General features: G+C 40.3%; 1 protein-coding gene across 4 annotated transcripts in view; it reads left to right on the forward strand.

Annotated features, from left to right (window-relative positions):
• The window catches only part of LOC133163615 (multiple epidermal growth factor-like domains protein 10), a 97,195-nt gene that overhangs the window by 31,837 nt on the left and 42,739 nt on the right, over positions 1-22,619 (forward strand). For all 4 annotated transcript variants that reach the window (XM_061293675.1, XM_061293677.1, XM_061293674.1 and 1 more), the window contains 3 exons: positions 7,943-8,189; positions 9,470-9,590; positions 20,274-20,410. In XM_061293675.1, coding sequence (XP_061149659.1) covers positions 7,943-8,189; positions 9,470-9,590; positions 20,274-20,410 — 505 coding nt within the window. The remainder of the gene's footprint in view (positions 1-7,942; positions 8,190-9,469; positions 9,591-20,273; positions 20,411-22,619) is intronic.

Below are 22,619 nucleotides of genomic sequence, written 5' to 3' on the forward strand. Positions count from 1 at the left end.
AGATAGCGCAGTTGCAGTCATGGAGTTAAAATTACGGCTCCTATAATTCTGATTGCTCTACCTAAAATTTCAATTTTTATTAAGTAATGATCAGACAGAACAGTAGTGTATGGCAGTACTGCTATATTTAAGGTTGCAAGTCCTCGGGGATAATACCAGATCTAAGGTATTTCCATTCTTTTGCGTTGCTGCCTGTACGGCTTGCGTAAAACCAAACGTATCAGTTAAAGTCTGAAACGCCGAAGTAAGTGGCTCTAACGGTAAATTCATGTGGATGTTGAAATCGCCCATGATAATTATATTATCCGCATTGGTCCCTAGATCAGCCACGAATTCTGAAAATTCATCCAGGAATCCAGAATAAGCCCCGGGTGGACGGTAAATAACAGCAAGATAAAATGACGGTAAAGCGGTGGAACTTCAAATGTTTTAAATACGTTGATCGAACGAGGCCTAAATCTAAGCTCGGAATTTGAGATGAGGGCGACACCCCCACCCTTTTTTCGAGGACGCGCCACATGCGAGCTCACAAAATTTGGAGGCGAGGCCTCGTTAAGCGGCAGCAGTTCATTAGGTTTTAACCAGGTCTCGCAAAGACCAAAAACGTTTAGATTATGTTCCGTGATGAGGTCATTAATGAGAACTGCTTTCGTATGAAGCGATCTAATATTCATAAAACCGAGTTTAAGTGTAATTGGTCGATCAGGGTGCGTATCTATCGAAGGATTTTTAAACGAGATGCGAGTAAGATTGTGTTCTCTAGGCCTGACATCACCTCTCAAATGTTTGTTAGCGCGGTGGGACGATACGACCGTGGGAATTTGATAGTAAATATTTGTTACACATGTAAAATTATCTGAAACAGGCACCGTTTCATCAGCAAAACCGGTCGGGGTGGAGTGATTCGATTTGTCTACTACCCCAGTAGAAACTGTGTTTATGTGTACTGTAGCACTATTCAAACTGTCACGCTCTAGTCTACACGAGGAGCTATGTGCATGCTGGAATTCTAGCCTAGCGCTAGTTAACTTTAGCTTAACAGACTCCAAAACCATCCTGACAGGTGGTCTAATCACCTGTGCCCCGGCCTGCTCTAAGGTGATCTGTCATGAGTGGCTCAACCAGTAATCTATATTCCTAGAAAGAGTGAAGGCGCCCTCACGGTTAGGGTGAAGGCCGTCCTTCCTCAGCAGGTCGGGGCGGCCCCAGAATGAGGGCCAGTTATCTATAAAATACAGTCCCTGCTTTTTACAGAACCCAGCCATCCATCGATTAAGGGAGACTAATCTACTAAACCTCTCGTCAGTATTGTCACATCCTAACATCATTGGAGCCGATGTGTATCACTATGTCCGAGTAGCTAGTGTTGTTGGAACTACGCTGTTGACTAGACCTATTGCGAGTCAGCTCCCTAAGATTAGCTTCTATGTCGGGTGCTCTGCTCCCAGGCATACACATTACCGTGGCTGGATTTTTAAGCGTAATATTTCGGGTAATGGAGTCACCTATGACCAAAGTGCGAGGGCCAGTAGACCGAGATGACTTTGGACGGCTATGCGTCTTACCTGGTTCATTGCGATTAGCAAGCCGCTTGGGGCTAATGCTAACTGGGCTAGCGGGCTGACTACAGTCCGCGTCTGTGTCCGCCACATCTACTGTTATCGCACTATTCTGGTTTAACCGGCGGACACGTCCCTCTAGCAGGGACAACCTCTCTAAGAGAAGGGTGCAGTTGGTGCACGAAGCCGTACAAACCTCTTGATCCGCAGCCATACTTTGTGTCCGATGATTGACGGTAGACAAACGGCCACGAAGCCTCCGCTCTCTCAGGCACTCTGGCTGTGTAGTAAAAAGATTGAACAGTGTAATAAAAAGATTCAAACTTACTTTAAAATCAGGGAAATGAGTTCCACTATGGCCAGCTGCCCCACTCATTTTTATACCCTTTCTTAAGTTTAAGAGAAAAAACAGGGTTCTGACAATTAGAGGGAACTCGCGAGCTAGCGTGATTGTGTTGTGTTGTTAGCGCCATTGTTTGTACACGCGTCAAGTGCGAAAAAAATAAAAACATTTTAATATCACGCGATCGACCAATAGTGGCTTAAAGACCGATTGGGCGATCGACGTATTCGGCACCCCTGGTCTACAAGATCCCAACTTTAGATTGCTTTGTGCAGTGGAGAAATACAACATTATACATGTATGCTCCTCATGGCCCTTTTTTTTCTTTTCCTTTCTTGCAGTATAAACATGCACTGCTTTAACCATGGTGGCAGTGGTAGCGCTTTTAAGTGTTTCCCCAGACGTCTGACCAGTCATTGAAATATGGTAACAGTGCAAAATGTGAAGTGACTTCTAGTTGAGTGTATGTTTTGCTTTTGCCGAGACACAAGCAAAGTTTTGTTTGGAAGTGTTATGGATTATGCAAGGTTGCCAGCAGATTTTGTCGTCAGTTATTAAGTTTAGCGCCACCGTGTATAACTTTTCAATCAAACCTTTCATTTTCTCAAAATAGACCACAAGATGTGAGGTTTTGAGTGTGTTTTTCAGGTCACCAGCCCTTAACAATACATCTGAATATCAATTTAGGGTGCAATAACAGGAAATGGGGGTAGCTGGGTTTCCAAGGGGAGCACAAATAATAGCAGAAAATTGTGTGGCGGGAAATGTCTTGGGGCAGTGGAGCTTGTGACTGAGGACACATGACAACGGTCCAAAATATTTCGAAGTTCGCTTTTGAGACCTTAGCTTTAGCATGCGTACTGTAAAAACTGAATAAAGTATTTTTGTATAGAAAATAGAAAGCTCAATAGATAGATACTACTGTATTGATCCCAGGGGGAAATTCAGTTGCCATCAGTTAAATACATAAATAAACAGATAGACAATATAAATATCGGACATGACATAAACGAATTATTATTATTATTATTATTATTATTATTATTATTATTATTATTATTATTATTATTATTATTATTATTATTATTATTATTATTATTATTATTATTATATTAGTATTATTAATTATTATTAATTATTAATAATACTTACCGTTTTTTTCCGTGTATAGTGCGCCCCCATGTATAATACGCACCCTAAAAATGGCATGCTGATGCTGGAAAAAAGCCTGTATAATACGCACCCAATTTTTATGAATTTTTTTTTATGAAACTTTTTTTTTTTTTTTTTAAGTCCCAATGATCGTCACACACGCAGGGAGGAAATGGGTCCCATTTTTATAGTCTTTGGTATGGTCTTAACTAGGCTGGATGTAATTTTTTTTGTTGGGGTTGATTTCTCCGACTGCCAGTAAACGCACCACCGCGCTCCGTGCGCGCACGGGAAAGAGGCGGCTCTGTATGGGAGAGACGTTGAAGAGGAATAAAAACACCCTTGGAAACCAAAACTTGCCCCTCGTCGTGACTCGGAGCCGCAACAAATGTTTCGGATTTGTGTAGGGTACATTGTGACAGACAGCAAACGAGCAGGTGATCGAGCAAGCGTCTGATACGAGAGCATTGCGGTCGTATGGAGCGTGTTTGAAGTGAACAGCAGAGACGAAAGGAACAAGGCAAAGTGTTGTGAAATAAAATATGACCGACCTGTAATACGCATTTTGTTATTTGCTGATTGAAACTGCTAATTAAACTGTGAATTGAAACTAATAGGTGGAGAACTGAACTCTCGCTCTTTATTGAGCTGACGTGTCTTGCGCATCCGTTCTGCGCATCTGTAATGGCGGCCTCCGTATGATACCCGGTGTGCGTGTGTGCGCGTGTGTGCGAGAGCGAGAGAGAGTGAGAGAGAGCGCGAGAGAGAACGCTCAACCGTAGCGCGCCGCCGACCGCGCATTATTGTGACAGAGCCGTCGCTGAAATTTAGAAGATATTTTTAAAGTCCTGATGTACTTTCTAAAATTTAAGTGGACCTCAGTGCGCACTGCGCAGGGAGCTTAATTTGGTGCGGTCGCGCAACCGCAGCGCGCCGGGCGCTCACTGTCGCATTGCTTAAAGAGCGCCTTTGTGTTTTAGGATGAACAGCAGAGACGAAAGGAACAAAGCAAAGTGTTGTGAAATAAAATATTACCTGTAATACGCATTTTGTTATTTGCTGATTGAAACTGCTAATTAAACTGTGAATTGAAACTAATAGGAAGAAAACAACTCTCGCTCTTAATATAGCTGACGTGTCTTGCGCATCCGTTCTGCGCATCTGTAATGGCGGCCTCCGTATGACGTCCGGTCCGCGATGGAGATTAAAAACAAACAATATTTGACAATAACACACCATCAAGGATTGCACCATCGCATCAAACGATGTGTCGTCAATTATGGATTTTTTTGAATAAGTGTGTTGGGACAGGATGGCTGAATGCGATGCGCGATTGACAACAAACAAGAAGAAAGGTGATTACAAGTTTTATTTCGGGGGAGATTTGTCATGTCTCGTCCCCAGTTTTGCTATGTGTCTAGGTTGCCATAGTTTCTGTTCGCGTCGCCCCTCTCTTCCTGTGTTACCTCAATCGATGTAACGTGTTTTGTATTTAAGTCCTGTCTGCCCCTCGCTCACCGTCGGATCATTGCATGTGTTACTGTCATGATGTCTGTTTGCGTTCTGTTCCTGTCTTTGGTAATGTCACCCTGTCTTTTTGTTCCACGACTTTGTCGGTCAGTCCTGTTGTTGGTTTTGTTTTCTAAAAAAAAGACCAAATAATTAAAAAAAAAAAAAATTAAAAATTTTTTGTACCCATGTATAATGCGCACCCCAGATTTTAGGACAATAAATTCGTTAAATTTTGCGCACTATACACGGAAAAAAACGGTAATAATTTTAATCATTTTATTTGTCATGCATTGACATTAGTAAAATGTAAAAATAATAATACTACAGCTTTTTATTCCTATGTAAAAAACAAATAACACAATTAGTCATGATTACATTTTCCATTGTCAATTGAAAATGGAACAAACAAATGACACTGAGTTCTGTTCATTTGTTTGGTTTGATTGTATGTTATTTTTGTCTTGTACACCACGGAATCACCACAGAACATTGCATACTGATGAAACTGTTCTAATGTGTCCAGAGGAGAACACACATTCCAAAACAGTTCAGGGAAGCAGTAGAGTGTTTTTTTCACTCCTTGTGAATCTTCTGTATCAGTGAAAAAAACGGTTTCCTGTGAGTGTGCCATGCTTGGTAGACTGTGAATCATTAAATCGATGGAAAAAAAACACTTGCATTCCCATTCTCCACTTAGCCCACCCCACTTCCATCTCTTTTGTGGACTGTCCGTCGCTGAGGGTTTTTCCCCTGAACAGCTGAACTTGAATTTCTAAAACTTGACATCAGCAGTACGCAACATTTTCCTAATGATAATTTTGACAACCATGTAGTGATTCTATCCAATCCTTTGTCCATCGTCAGCAATACATCTATGTTTTTCATAGCCGTCCCAAATAGACAGATGAATAAGAACCATTTGTTGTCAAGCAAGTGGATAAGGAGCCTCAAGCTCCTGGAGTTTGTCCTTTCTTTAATCCAGGTCAGGTTTCATAAAGGTTCCAGGGCTGGTGGACGTGAATGCACAAGGGTTTCATGTGTGCATCTTAGTATCGCTAATCCCTTTTGTCTATCCCTGTATCCTCAACACATAACGAGACTGCCTGAGAAAAAAAAAGTATGTTTTTTTTTTACCAGGTCAGTCTGAAGCAGGCTAATGCAGGCAGAAGAAAAGGAGTTTGTTAATCACTTGAACAGCTTCCGAATGTTGAACTGGCATAGTGTTAATTAGCATTCTGGGCATACAGTATTCACTTTCAAGATGAGTTTATTTAATGAAAAGAGGATCTTAAATTTTTAAATTAAATTTTAAAATGGATAGATTTCACTATAGATTTTCCTGCTTAGCTTTTAATGCTAACTCCACAGATGCAACACTGAAACTAATGGTTTGTGGGTCATGGCAGATTGTGATAAAAATAAATGCTGAAATTTACTCTCTCAATATAATACACTGTTTCAAATGGTTTAGTTCGAGATATTCTGTTCGATTAAAGATGTAGTATGATCAATTTGGACACGAAAGGCTAGATTTGCATCTACCCCTTAAACTGTTAACTGCCTCCATGGACAAGCTCATTAGAAAACAAGCAGTCTTTTATTTGGCATGTTATGCCTTTCAGCGAAGTAAGACTTGATTACATGTGGCTTTGGCTATGAAGAGGACCTAACATCACACACAGTTAAAGAAAGAAACTTGCAGTGATGCTATGGGTAGAACATAAATTGCAAATGTAGATTTTGTGTGTCTAATACGCCATGGTTAAACGATGAAAGGCGACTTTTCACTAGTGTGCAAATTAGTCACGGTCAATTTTGGTCATCAGTTAAGTATATTTGAAAATAAGACTCAATTCCACTGTGGCAAATTTACTGATTAGAGCAGCAAAAGACAATAGAATGGACAATCACATCCAATTAAAAGAAAATCATATTTATAGAAGCATTTGGATAAAACTGCAAAGATTTGTATCTACCATTTTTTTCCATGTATAATGCGCCCCCATGTATAATACGCACCCTAAAAATGGCATGTCGATGCTGGAAAAAAGCCTGTACCCATGTATAATACGCACCCAAATTTTTTTATTTATTTTTTATTTTTTTTTAAGTCCCAATGATCGTCACACACGCATCTGGGTGTGGTGAAATTTGTCCTCTGCATTTGACCCATCCCCGTGTGATTTTGATCCATCCCCTGGGGGAGAGGGGAGCAGTGAGCAGCAACGACGCCGCGCTCGGGAATCATTTGGTGATCTAACCCCCCAATTCCAACCCTTAATGTTGAGTGCCAAGCAGGGAGGCAATGGGTCCCATTTTTATAGTCTTTGGCATGGTCTTAACTAGGCTGGATGTCTTTTTTTTGTTGGCCTTGATTTCTCCGACTGCCCGACTGCACCACCGCGATCAGTTAGGTTAAAATGAAAAGAGAGGAAAGTGACGTGCGGACATGTGAAAAAGGCCGCTCTGCATGGGAGAGAAGTTGAAGAGGAATAAAAACACCCTTGGAAACCAAAACTTGCCCCTTGTCGTGACTCGGAGCCGCAACAAATGTTTCAGAATTGTGCAGGGTCCATTGTGACAGCAAACGAGCAGGTGATCGAGCAAGCGTCTGATACGAGAGCATTGCGTTTGTATGGAGCGTGTTTGAAGTGAACAGCAGATATGAAAGCAACAAGGCAAAGTGTTGGGAAATAAAATATTACCTGTAATACGCATTTCGTTATTTGCTGATTGTATTAAACTACCACATTCATTGTCAGTCAAGAAGAGAAGAGGACTATTCGCATAGGATCCATAGTGCGCATGCGCAGTGATACTGCCTCCGTATGAAGTCCAGTCCGCGATGGAGATTAAAAAACAAACAATATTTGACAATAACACAGGTTTCTGTTCCTGTCTTTGGTAATGTCACCCTGTCTTTTTGTTCCACGTCTTTGTCGGTCAGTCCTGTTGTCGGTTTTGTTAGAGAGTTATGTTAGTTTACCAAGTCTGTGTTTTGAGTTCCTCCAACGAACCCTGGTCCAAGCTGCACTTGGTGCACTTGCACCTGCTCCTTTCCACACTCCATCCGTGACAAGATTTTCTTCAAAAATTGTTGTACCATGATTTTCTTAAAAAAAAAAAAAAATTGTACCCATGTATAATGCGCACCCCTCAGCTTGTGACAGTGACCACTGGGGTCTCCACTGCAGTAACAGATGTCAGTGCCAGAACAAAGCTCTATGTAACTCTATTATTGTGATGCATTTAAGCAATGCAAGATAAGATTAAATTATATTTAAAAAGGACAGATATAATGTTGCATATTGCATGATTGATACATTGTAACCCTTTGTTTGTTTGTTTGTTTGGTTGGTTTTGCCGTTTTCTTCAGCTTGTGACAGTGGCCACTGGGGTCCCCACTGCAGTAACAGATGTCAGTGCCAGAACAAAGCTCTATGTAACCCCATTACTGGAGCCTGTATCTGCACTCCTGGATACAAGGGATGGCGTTGTGAGGAAGTGTGTGAGGTGGGCACCTATGGTAATGGTTGCCAGCAGAAATGCCAGTGCCGAAATGGGGCTAATTGTCAACATGTGACTGGAGAATGCAAGTGCTCACCAGGATACACTGGACCTTTGTAAGTTCAAGTGTGAAATGGACTTTTTTTGCCTCTAATCATAAAAATGATTATTTAATATTCCATGTTCCCTGCGATCATTAATTTGACAGTCCGCGACCTAATGAGCGTGACAAGTACAGGGGGAACCTTTAATGCTTAACAGCAACTCGTGAAAGACTGCATATTCTCAGTTGAATTATTTATTGAGTGCCAGTAGGATCGAGACACGCTCATGGAGTATTATTCTCCTAAATGCGGGAGAAAGGTCAAATCTGTCCAAAATGGTTCATACTCTTTGTACTCCCTGAGCCAAGCCCACGCAGGGCGATCAGTGACTCGACCTCGTAGCCCATGTGACAATCTTAACTCCTTCCAACTATGATATGTCGTGTGCAAGGGTGCAGGTAAATAGGAAGCTGCAACTGCAGAAGATATGCTCACACAGTGACACAACAACCTAGAAGTCACCTTAATTACCAAAGAGGCGTAGTCTAACTGGAGTAAAACCCAAAAGGGTTTTGTAATTGTAATTACAACAGATTACTACTGCCTGTAGAGTCCCAATGTTATTTTGGACATTGTTGTTCTACAAGTAAAAACAAACAATAGTGTGTTTTCCCAATGTTTATTTCACTAATGTAGAAAATGCTCACCACAATTAGGCAATGATGTAGCAGTCACATATTTCCATGACTTCATGCAGCCTGATGCAGCATGACAATGTCATTAGAGCAAGACAGCTGCTGTTTTCAAAGCCAGAATCTGCAGCTGCATTTTACTAACCGAAGGCTCCACAGTATAGTTGAAAAATTGAAAAGTCAATTGATTATCACCCCCTTATCTGAAGCCATATTGGACACAGTAATGTAATATTTTAAGAAAGTCTTCAGACGGGCTATTGTCAAGGCTCTAGAACAAACTATTACCACCATCGAGAGGCCATCAAATTTTATTTGAAGTGAGTGTGACAAGATGACTCTTGTAACAGCATCTTCACATGATGCCTTGTTGGTTTAATAATGCCAAACAGAACAAATGGATTTGGCAACGGTGTCTATTGAATGACTGCTTCGTGTGGCATGTGGTTTAGTTGTCTGTCACACAGTCAAAGCCTCGTTTTTTTTGTACTGAGTGTACTCCGGTTACTTCCCTTTCACACAGCCTGAATAACCTGATCATTTATTTAAATAATGAATTTAAGATACCAACAAAAATTGTTTGTACCTTTTGATCTTCCAATGAGAAATTGTCTGAACACTATATGTTTGCACGTGAATATTGTTGCGTTTTCTCTGCAGTTGTGAGGATGTATGTCCTCCGGGTAAACATGGACAGCACTGTGAAGAAAGGTGTCCCTGCCAGAACGGCGGCATATGTCACCATGTGAGTGGAGAGTGCTCTTGTCCGGCAGGATGGATGGTATGCACACATCTCTAACATTCTTTCTTCAGAAAAAAAACCTATTTTTTTTACTTATTGTATTACAAAATGTGTACTTTTACGTTTACATACGGTTGTTATAACGACAACAAACAAAAATGATTGAGAAACCTTCTAGGAATTGCACTTGATGAGCATAATATTGGGACATCAGAGAACTGATAGTGGGAAAAAAATACATACCGTGTTTTTCAGACTTTTGTCGCTCCAGAATGTAGGTCGCATTAGTCATAAAATGCACAATAACGTGAAAAGAAACATATATAAGTCGCTCCGGAGTATAAGTCGCATTTGGGTGGAAATTTATTCGACAAAATCCAACACCAAGAACAGACATGAACGAGCAACAACAGGCTAAACGATAGGTATCCTAACATGACATAAACAGAAACAAAGAGCTGAGAACAGGCCTGACGTAACATTCAGAGTTATTCAATACATACATCAATAACTCCATAGAGAGCTCCATAGAATAGGACCGGGCGTGCGTAAGAGCCATGTCGAGCCCCATCCACCGTCCCCGGACAGCCACCCGGCCGAGCACCGGCCCCCGACTTCTATCCACGGTGGTGAAAGAGAGCTCCATAGAGTAGGACCGGGCGTGCGTAAAAGCCATGTCCGAGCCCCATCCACCGTCCCCGGGTAGCCACCCGACCGAGCGCCGGCCCCCGACTTCCATCCACGGAGGTGAAAGAGAGCTCCATAGAGTAGGACCGGGCATGCGTAAAAGCCATAATAGGTTAATGGTTAATAGGTTGATACCACTCGGGAAAGCCTCTCGTGTCCTGGAATCACTTGTGTTTCCCACGAGCTAATCGGGTCCCTGACGTTAAGTGGTTGAATTTGGTTAATGTAATGAATGTGTTTGTTGAATGCGAATACGTAATCAAAGTGGTGGAAATTGCTTAATGTAATGAATGTTGAATGCGAATGTTAGTTACAAATGATAGGCGTTGAAAATGATAAGCGGGAAGAATAAAGGGTAAAATAATTAATGACGCCCAATGTGGGAATTGAACCCACTACAGGAAACTGGCTCGGGTTGACATTGCCATTAAGAATGAATGGGGAAATAAAAGGCACAAATTTGCTAATTACTTAAAAACGGTAAATGTTATGAACGTGGAAAAAGGTGGCAAGCTTGCCATGAATATTTGGAACGTGTGAAAGTTTGAACGAGGTGAATCGGTTGAAGCATGTGGGGGTAGTTGGATGTCAAAAAAGTGGGAGGAATAAGTTGATTAATAAAAAAAACTAGAATTGCAATTTCGGAAGAAATTGCGTGTGAAGGCGAAGGCAGATGTTAATTTACAAACGTTAAGCGTTAAAAATGATGAGCGGGAAGAATAGAAAGGGAAAATAAATTATTGTGAAATAAATGGGAAAATGTTACAAATACATGTTACAAAAAGGTACAAATGATAAGCGTTAAAAATGAAATGTTACAAATGTTACAAAAAAGGTACAAATGATAAGGGGGAAGAATAAAGAGTAAAATAATTTATGACGCCCAAAGTGGGAATCGAACCCACTACAGGAAACTGTCGCAGGTAGACATTGCCATTGTGTTTCCAACTGAGCTAATCAGGTTCCTTCCTCAGTGATGGTTGAATTTGGTTAATGTAATGAATGTGTTTGTTGAATGCGAATGCGTAATCAAAGTGGTGGAAATTGCTTAATGTAATGAATGTTGAATGCGAATGACAAAAGTTACAAATGATAACCGTTGAAAATGATAACCGGAAAGGATAAAGAGTAAAATAAATAATGACACCCAATGTGGGAATCAAACTGACGCAGGTTTTGATACCACTCGGGAAAGATGCTCGTGTACTGGAATCACTTGTGTTTCCCACGAGCTAATTGAGTCCCTTACTATGTTGTGGTTGAAAATGGTTAATGTAATGAATGTGTTTGTTGAATGCGAATACGTAATCAAAGTGGTGGAAATTGCTTAATGTAATGAATGTTGAATGCGAATGTTAGTTACAAATGATAAGCGTTGAAAATGATAAGCGGGAAGAATAAAGAGTAAAATAATTAATGACGCCCAACGTGGGAATCGAACCCACTACAGGAAACTGGCTCGGGTTGACATTGCCATTAAGAATGAATGCGGAAATAAATGCACAAATTTGCTAATTACTTAAAAACGGTAAATGTTATGAAGGGGAAAAAAGGTGGCAAGGTTGCCATGAATTTCTGGAACGTGTGAAAGTTTGAACGAGGTGAATTGGTTGAAGCATGTGGGAGTAGTTGGATGTCAAAAAAGTGGGAGGAATAAGTTGTTTAATAATAACTAGAATTGCAATTTCGGAAGAAATTGCGTGTGAAGGCGAAGGCAGATGTTAATTTACAAACGTTAAGCGTTAAAAATGATAAGCGGGAAGAATGAAGAGGGAAAATAAATTATTGTGAAATAAATGGGAAAATGTTACAAATACATGTTACAAAAAGGTACACATGATAAACGTTAAAAATGAAATGTTACAAATGTTACAAAAAAGGTACAAATGATAAGGGGGAAGAATAAAGAGTAAAATAATTTATGACGCCCAAAGTGGGAATCGAACCCACTAGGGGAAACTGGCGCAGGTTGACATTGCCATTGTGTTTCCAACTGAGCTAATCAGGTTCCTACCTCAGTGACGGTTGAATTTGGTTAATGTAATGAATGTGTTTGTTGAATGCGAATGCGTAATCAAAGTGGTGGAAATTGCTTAATGTAATGAATGTTGAATGCGAATGACAAAAGTTACAAATGATAACCGTTGAAAATGATAACCGGGAAGGATAAAGAGTAAAATAAATAATGACGCCCAATGTGGGAATCGAACTGACGCGGGTTTTGGTACCACTCGGGAATGATGCTCGTGTACTGGAATCACTTGTGTTTCCCACGAGCTAATTGAGTCCCTTACTATGTAGTGGTTGAAATTGGTTAATGTAATGTATGTGTTTGTTGAATGCGAATACGTAATCAAAGTGGTGGAAATTGCTTAATGTAATGAATGTTGAATGCGAATGTTAGTTACAAATGATAAGCGTTGAAAATGATAAGCGGGAAGAATAAAGAGTAAAATAATTAATGACGCCCAATGTGGGAATCGAACCCACTACAGGAAACTGGCTCGGGTTGACATTGCCATTAAGAATGAATGGGGAAATAAAAGGCACAAATTTGCTAATTACTTAAAAACGGTAAATGTTATGAAGGGGAAAAAAGGTGGCAAGCTTGCCATGAATTTTTGGAACGTGTGAAAGTTTGAACGAGGTGAATCGGTTGAAGCATGTGGGAGTAGTTAGATGTCAAAAAAGTGGGAGGAATAAGTTGTTTAATAAAAATAACTAGAATTGCAATTTCGGAAGAAATTGCGTGTGAAGGCGAAGGCAGATGTTAATTTACAAACGTTAAGCGTTAAAAATGATGAGCGGGAAGAATAGAAAGGGAAAATAAATTATTGTGAAATAAATGGTAAAATGTTACAAATACATGTTACAAAAAGGTACAAATGATAAGCGTTAAAAATGAAATGTTACAAATGTTACAAAAAAGGTACAAATGATAACCGGGAAGGATAAAGAGTAAAATAAATAATGACGCCCAATGTGGGAATCGAACCGACGCGGGTTTTGATACCACTCGGGAAAGCCTCTCGTGTTCTGGAATCACTTGTGTTTCCCACGAGCTAATTGGGTCCCTTTCTTAACAGTGGTTGAATTTGGTTAATGTAATGAATGTGTTTGTTGAATGCGAATACGTAATCAAAGTGGTGGAAATTGCTTAATGTAATGAATGTTAAATGCGAATGTTAGTTACAAATGATAAGCGTTGAAAATGATAAGCGGGAAGAATAAAGAGTAAAATAATTAATGACGCCCAATGTGGGAATCGGACCCACTACAGGAAACTGGCTCGGGTTGACATTGCCATTAAGAATGAATGGGAAAATAAAAGGCACAAATTTGCTAATTACTTGAAAACGGTAAATGTTATGAACGAGAAAAAAGGTGGCAAGCTTGCCATGAATTTTTGGAACGTGTGAAAGTTTGAACGAGGTGAATCGGTTGAAGCATGTGGGAGTAGTTGGATGTTAAAAAAGTGGGAGGAATAAGTTGTTTAATAAAAATAATAACTAGAATTGCAATTTCGGAAGAAATTGCGTGTGAAGGCGAAGGCAGATGTTAATTTACAAACGTCAAGCGTTAAAAATGATGAGCGGGAAGAATGAAAAGGGCAAGAAATAATTGTGAAATAAATGGGAAAATGTTACAAATACATGTTACAAAAAGGTACAAATGATAAGCGTTAAAAATGAAATGTTACAAATGTTACAAAAATGGTACAAATGATAAGCGTTGAAAATGATAAGGGGAAGAATGAAGGGTAAAATAATTTATGATGCCCAATGTGGGAATCGAACCCACTACAGGACACTGGCTCGGGTTGACATTGCCATTGTGTTTCCGACTGAGCTAATGAGGCTTCTTCCTTCATGCTGGTTGAATCTGGTTAATGTAATGAATGTGTTTGTTGAGTGCGAATGCGTAATCAAAGTGGTGGAAATTGCTTAATGTAATGAATGTTGAATGCGAATGACAAAAGTTACAAATGATAACCGTTGAAAATGATAACCGGGAAGGATAAAGAGTAAAATAAATAATGACGCCCAACGTGGGAATCGAACTGACGCGGGTTTTGATACCACTCGGGAAAGATGCTCGTGTACTGGAATCACTTGTGTTTCCCACGAGCTAATTGTGTCCCTGTCTACATACTGGTTGAAATTGGTTAATGTAATGAATGTGTTTGTTGAATGCGAATACGTAATCAAAGTGGTGGAAATTGCTTAATGTAATGAATGTTGAATGCGAATGTTAGTTACAAATGATAAGCGTTGAAAATTATAAGCGGGAAGAATAAAGAGTAAAATAATTAATGACGCCCAATGTGGGAATCGAACCCACTACAGGAAACTGGCTCGGGTTGACATTGCCATTAAGAATGAATGGGGAAATAAAAGGCACAAATTTGCTAATTACTTAAAAACGGTAAATGTTATGAACGAGAAAAAAAGTGGCAAGCTTGCCATGAATTTTTGGAACGTGTGAAAGGTTGAACGAGGTGAATCGGTTGAAGCATGTGGGAGTAGTTGGATGTCAAAAAAGTGGGAGGAATAAGTTGTTTAATAAAAATAATAACTAGAATTGCAATTTCGGAAGAAATTGCGTGTGAAGGCGAAGGCAGATGTTAAGTTACAAACGTTAAGCGTTAAAAATGATGAGCGGGAAGAATACAAAGGGAAAATAGATAATTGTGAAATAAATGGGAAAATGTTACAAATACATGTTACAAAAAGGTACAAATGATAAGCGTTAAAAATGAAACGTTACAAATGTTACAAAAAAGGTACAAATGATAAGCGTTGAAAATGATAAGGGGGAAGAATAAAGAGTAAAATAATTTATGACTCCCAATGTGGGAATCGAACCCACTACAGGAAACTGGCTCGGGTTGACATTTCCATTGTGTTTCCGACTGAGCTAATGAGGATCCTTCCTTCTTGCTGGTTGAATTTGGTTAATGTAATGAATGTGTTTGTTGAATGCGAATGCGTAATCAAAGTGGTGGAAATTGCTTAATGTAATGAATGTTGAATGCGAATGACAAAAGTTACAAATGATAACCGTTGAAAATGATAACCGGGAAGGATAAAGAGTAAAATAAATAATGACGCCCAATGTGGGAATCGAACTGACGCGGGTTTTGATACCACTCGGGAATGATGCTCGTGTACTGGAATCACTTGTGTTTCCCACGAGCTAATTGAGTCCCTTACTATGTCGTGGTTGCAATTGGTTAATGTAATGAATGTGTTTGTTGAATGCGAATACGTAATCAAAGTGGTGGAAATTGCTTAATGTAATGAATGTTGAATGCGAATGTTAGTTACAAATGATAAGCGTTGAAAATGATAAGCGGGAAGAATAAAGAGTAAAATAATTAATGACGCCCAATGTGGGAATCGAACCCACTACAGGAAACTGGCTCGGGTTGACATTGCCATTAAGAATGAATGGGGAAATAAAAGGCACAAATTTGCTAATTACTTAAAAACGGTAAATGTTATGAACGCGAAAAATACTGGCAAGCGTGCCATGAATTTTTGGAACGTGTGAAAGTTTGAACGAGGTGAATGGGTTGAAGCATGTGGGAGTAGTTAGATGTCAAAAAAGTGGGAGGAATAAGTTGTTTAATAATAAAGTACAATATCAATGTGTGAAGGCCTTCGCCTTCACACAATAAAGTAGAATAACAATGTGTGAAGGCCTTCGCCTTCACACAACTAGAATTGCAATTTCGGAAGAAATTGCGTGTGAAGGCGAAGGCAGATGTTAAGTTACAAACGTTAAGCGTTAAAAATGATGAGCGGGAAGAATACAAAGGGAAAATAGATAACTGTGAAATAAATGAGAAAATGTTACAAATACATGTTACAAAAAGGTACAAATGATAAGCGTTAAAAATGAAACGTTACAAATGTTACAAAAAAGGTACAAATGATAAGGGGGAAGAATAAAGAGTAAAATAATTTATGACGCCCAAAGTGGGAATCGAACCCACTACAGGAAACTGGCGCAGGTTGACATTGCCATTGTGTTTCCAACTGAGCTAATCAGGTTCCTACCTCAGTAACTGTTGAATTTGGTTAATGTAATGAATGTGTTTGTTGAATGCGAATGCGTAATCAAAGTGGTGGAAATTGCTTAATGTAATGAATGTTGAATGCGAATGACAAAAGTTACAAATGATAACCGTTGAAAATGATAACCGGGAAGGATAAAGAGTAAAATAAATAATGACGCCCAATGTGGGAATCGAACTGACGCGGGTTTTGATACCACTCGGGAAAGATGCTCATGTACTGGAATCACTTGTGTTTCCCACGAGCTAATTGAGTCCCTTTCTTTTAGCGGTTGAATTTGGTTAATGTGATGAATGTGTTTGTTGAATGCGAATACGTAATCAAAGTGGTGGAAATTGCTTAATGCAATGAATGTTGAATGCGAATGTTAGTTACAAATGATAAGCGTTGAAAATGATAAGCGGGAAGAATAAAGAGTAGAATAATTAATGACGCCCAATGTGGGAATCGAACCCACTACAGGAAACTGGCTCGGGTTGACATTGCCATTAAGAATGAATGGGGAAATAAAAGGCACAAATTTGCTAATTACTTAAAAACGGTAAATGTTATGAAGGGGAAAAAAGGTGGCAAGCTTGCCATGAATTTTTGGAACGTGTGAAAGTTTGAACGAGGTGAATCGGTTGAAGCATGTGGGAGTAGTTAGATGTCAAAAAAGTGGGAGGAATAAGTTGTTTAATAATAAGAATAAAAAAAATAATAATAATAAAGTAGAATAACAATGTGTGAAGGCCTTCGCCTTCACACAATAAAAAAAATAATAATAATAAAGTACTTCGCCTTCACACAATAAAGTAGAATAACAATGTGTGAAGGCCTTCGCCTTCACACAATAACAATGTGTGAAGGCCTTCGCCTTCAGACAATAATAAAGTAGAATAACAATGTGTGAAGGCCTTCGCCTTCACACAATAAAGTAGAATATCAATGTGTGAAGGCCTTCGCCTTCACACAATAATAATAATAATAAAGTAGAATAACAATGTGTGAAGGCCTTCGCCTTCACACAATAAAGTAGAATAACAATCTGTGAAGGCCTTCGCCCCTTCACACAAATATCAATGTGTGAAGGCCTTCGCCTTCACACAATAACAATGTGTGAAGGCCTTCGCCTTTACACAATAACAATGTGTGAAGGCCTTTGCCTTCACACAATAACAATGTGTGGAGGCCTTCGCCTTCACACAATAACAATGTGTGAAGGCCTTCGCCTTCACACAATAAAGTAGAATATCAATGTGTGAAGGCCTTCGCCTTCACACAGTAAAGGACAGGAATAACAATAGTGTGAAGGTCTTCACCTTCACACTAATAAAGGACAGGAATAACAATAGTGTGAAGGTATTCACCTTCACACTAATAATAAAGGACAGGAATAACAATAGTGTGAAGGTCTTCACCTTCACACTAATAAGAATGATGAATAAATAATAGATAAACAGATAACACAATAAATAAGAGGAGCAAAACGGAGCCAGTGTGCATACAGCAGACAGTAAGCGTAGCGCAAAAGTACTAGACGCTACGCAGAAAGGGGAAGCCAGTTCAGGATCCTAACTGCCTGAAGTATGAAGCTGTTGTTGAGTCTGGTGGTGCGGGAGCGCAGGCTCCTATACCTCTTCCCAGAGGGCAGAAGCTCAAACAAAGAGTGAGCGGGGTGACTCACATCACTCACAATCGTGGTCGCCTTGCGGGTGAGATGGGAGACGTAAATGTCTTTCAAGGAGGGGAGTGAAGCACCAATAATCTTACCAGCCGTGTTCACTATGCGCTGCAGGGCCTTCAAGTTGTAGTCAGTTCAGCCGCCACCCCAAACAGCAATACAGCTAGAGAGGACGCTCTCAATGGTGCCACGGTAAAATGTAGTCATGACGGCCGGAGGAGCGCTCGCTCGCCTGATTTTCCGCAGGAAGTACAGGCGGCGCTGGGCCTTCTTCGCCAGTGATGCGGTGTTGGTGGACCAGGAGAGGTCTTCACTGATATGCACCCCCAGGAACCTGGCGCTGCTCACTCTCTCCACCACAGCACCGTCGATGGTCAGCGGCAGGTGTTGGGAGTGACCCTTCCGGAAGTCAACAACAATCTCCTTGGTCTTGTCGACGTTCAGCAGGAGGTTGTTGTCCCTGCACCACGTGGTCAGAAGGTCAACCTTCAGCCTGTACTGAGTCTCGTCTCCCTTGGTGATGAGACCCACCAGAGTCGTGTCGTCAGCAAACTTCACTATGCGGTTGTCGCTGTGGGTTGCAATGCAGTCATGCGTCAAATGTTCAGCGCCACTTCAGCTCACTTCATGCCAATATCGATAAGGACTTTGCAAAATGGACTGAATTTCGCAAGCACAAGTTTGGACACTTTGAAAAGTCAGGCAGAAAAATAGGTACAGTTTTTCAAAAAAATTATGAAGCACTCAGAGACTGTCACACTTGCATTGTTCATGTGTGCTCATGTGTATGATTTGGCTCTTTGCAATGACAGTAAAAAATGTGGCTCTTAGTCTCTGACTGGTTGGCCACCCCTGCGCTAAAGTGTTGTGCAGTTGGGAATTTGAAATGATGAATACCGTTTTTTTCCGTGTATAATGCGCCCCCATGTATAATACGCACCCTAAAGATGGCATGCTGATGCTGGAAAAAAGCCTGTACCCATGTATAATACGCACCCAATTTTTATGATTTTTTTTTTTATGAAACTTTTTTTTTTTTTTTTTTTTAAGTCCCAATGATCGTCACACACGCAGGGAGGCAATGGGTCCCATTTTTATAGTCTTTGGTATGGTCTTAACTAGGCTGGATGTAATTTCTTTTGTTGGCGTTGATTTCTCCGACTGCCCGTAAACGCACCACCGCGCTCCGTGCGCGCATGTGAAAAAGGCGTGCGGATGTGAAAAAGACGTATGGGAGAGACGTTGAAGAGGAATAAAAACACCCTTGGAAACCAAAACTTGCCCCTCGTCGTGACTCGGAGCCGCAACAAATGTTTCGGATTTGTGTAGGGTACATTGTGACAGACAGCAAACGAGCAGATGATCGAGCAAGCGTCTGATACGAGAGCATTGCGGTCGTATGTTGTACCATGACTTTCTTTAAAAAAAAAAAAAAAAAAAAAATTAAAATTTTTTGTACCCATGTATAATGCGCACCCCAGATTTTGGGACAATAAATTTGTTAAATTTTGCGCACTATACACGGAAAAAAACGGTAAGTGAAATGGGGAATTAGATATGGAGACATTTCTATTCTCTTTATAAAAATGGGCATCTAGCGGGTAAATAGAGAAAGGGAAAGTGAGTCCTGTAGGAAGAAAGCAAGACTTGAAGAAAATATGAGGAAACTTCCTTATTGAGTTCTGGCAAGTGCGTCATTGAGGTTTGTATGACTATTTCTGTAGCTTGGAAAGAGACGGGCATTTTGTTTTCTCTCGCTTCGAATTTCTATCCTAACATTGGCAAACCACATCCTGTCTAGAAGTCTACGTTAACACAAGCACATAACATTGACATTCATTCTGTTGTCTCACAAATTCTTTATTCATTTTGTCGTCTCGCAAATTCTTTATTGCAATATTAGTATTTTCTAAAGTGTTAAAATAGTCCTGACCTGTAACACTAATTTGTGGATAACACACCACACATTTTAGGATAGATAAAGCTAAAGCAGAGGGATCAAAACCAAGGGGGACAATAATCATGTTTGCACCAAGTTAGGTGGAAAATATTAAACATATGCACAGTGTGTGTGTACCTACCTACCTACCTACCTACCTACCTACCTACCTACCTACCTACCTACCTACCTACCTACCTACCTACCTACCTACCAAGCTATCTGTCTGTCCGTTCGTTCGTCTGTCCGTCCGTCAGTCTGTCCGTCTGTCATCTATCATCTATCAGATAATTCTCTAATATATAGTGTATAATTTATTATTTATTGTATGAATGTATTGTTTTATTTAATAGGGTACAGTATGTGGACAACCATGTCCAGAAGGAAGATTTGGTCCAAACTGTTCCCAGGAATGCCAATGCCACAACAATGCCTTATGTAGTTCATCCACTGGACAGTGTCTCTGCAGCCCCGGATACATGGGAGAACGGTAAGTGTTAGGGTTGACAAATTATTTTGATCGTATGATTATGTTGAGATGTGGACTAGAATCATTAACTTTGTTAAAACCTTCCACCTTTCCTTGACTCGTGGAAAGTTTCCACATTTAGTTGTTGAAAATTTCCAAATGATGTGGAAACATTCTTGCTTAATTAGTTATCTAACATGCTCCACTAGTATCTGTTTCCACAACCTTGTAAAACAAAAAGCTAAGACCCTCTGCACTGATTAACCAGGTTGCAGAGGTGACCCCCGAAACCTGTTCACCAGGGGTCCCCAAACTTTTTCCTGTGAGGGCCACATAACCTTTCCCTTCTCTGATGGCGGGCCGGTGGCAGTTTGTAACAGAAAAAGTGTGACGATCGTAGGGGAGCTTAAAAAAATTATTGTTTTCCAGAAAGCCACACATAACCAAATAACGGTTATTTAATAACCCTTTCCAGGTTCTTTACAGAAAAAAAGTCAGGAAACAAATAATAACACTATTAATTAAATAAATAATAACTAAACCCTCTCTGAGTTCTTCACAGAAAAAACAGGAAATAAATAATAACTAAATAACTCTCTCTGGGTTCTTCATGGAAAAAAAACCATGGAACATTAACTTTCTGTTGTGCCATGCACAATCTTAACAGATAAAAGTTCAGCTCAGTTGTCAGAGCAGAACCTCTCTGACACATATGAGCAGTCTCTTAAAGTTCTTGTGTTCCTTCCTTATAATCCTTTTGTAGGTTCCAGTAGGCTTGTAGACACCGCTGTCTTTTTTGTTAAAGTTTGATAGTGCGTCATAGTCTGGAGTAAAATTTGTTGTGGCAATTCTTAGGCGAGATCCGAGGTGTTGGTCCGTTTACCTCGATCTGTGACGGGTAGATGTTGACGTTCATGTGGCTGAACGTCACGTCGCGTACGTCGAGCCAAATTGGCAACTCTTTTAAACGCTCGGCACTGTGTTCACCCTGCTTTACTTGGGCGACATTTTAACGGAAGGATTCCAGGGGAAGGTTTGTGGGTGGCTTTAGCGCAAAACTGCATCTGAAAGCTCAGCGCGCAAATTACAAGGATGCTGTCGTCACAGCTCACGCTCTAAATTCGGGACTGATACAAATAGAGCGCGAGTGCGCCATGTCCGTACACGCACTTGTGAGTGTGCACCGAGCTTTCTGACACGGCTTCCGGTAGTAAATGCGCAGGCGAGCGCTTCCCCATCTACTGGGGAAACGCAGTCATTGCAGGCAAAATGAGCAAAAAAAAAAAAAAAGTTTAATAATACAATTTATTCAGGGTTGGCGGGCCGGATTAAACGGTCCCGCGGGCCGTATCCGGCCCGCGGGCCGTAGTTTGGTGACCAGTGCTGTTCACTCTCACCCCCACCCTGCTTTCTCTCAATAAATATTCCCCTGCAAGAGTAAGTACCTCTACACCACAGGGTGCTGATGACTTTCCCAGCTTGCAAGACTAAACTAGGCAAACTGTCTCCTGCGTGGTTCTTGCATAAAAGGTAGAGTGGGCAAAACTATCAGTAAGAGACACATTTCGCTCCAACAGAAAAAAAGCTTTATGCTATGATTTGTAATTCTATCAATCAGAATCGCCTTTATTGTCGCTGTACACAGTACCGTATTTTCCGGACTATAAGGCGCACCGGACTATAAGGCGCTCATAGTCTGGAAAATACGGTACATCGAAATTTGAGTGCTGCTCCCTTTGGTGTAAAAAGTAAATTAAAACAATCAAACAATTGTCATTCTGTTTGAGCCATCTTCTGACACTAACTGTAAACTATCAGACATAATATTAACTGTTCATGTTTGTTTCATTCATCTTTGATTCATACTTTTGAGCTTGGGTCTAAGTCTTCAGGGTGTTTGTCAGTTACTATCTCTATGATCTGTCCTCATTAACACTAGAGTATAGTTAGGTGAGCAAACTTTACAGCTTGTTAATAACAGTGCAAAGTTTAACTCAAATGATATCTTCTTATCCCTTCACATTGTTTGGACAATCACAGAAAGAAAACAAAACCAACAAACCTAGTTAGTGTTTTCTTGGACAAACCTCGCTGAGAACCCACCACATTTTGAAGTCCATATAATTAGCAATATCAGAGGGCATGCACCATATACTTAAGCAGGCCAGTGATGAGACAGGAATAGCCTGTCCATGTGCCCATTAAGAGTAAGTAAGGGTTTGAGTGAAGC

Source organism: Syngnathus typhle, linkage group LG12, assembly GCF_033458585.1.
Source record: "Syngnathus typhle isolate RoL2023-S1 ecotype Sweden linkage group LG12, RoL_Styp_1.0, whole genome shotgun sequence".
NCBI lineage: Eukaryota > Metazoa > Chordata > Actinopteri > Syngnathiformes > Syngnathidae > Syngnathus > Syngnathus typhle.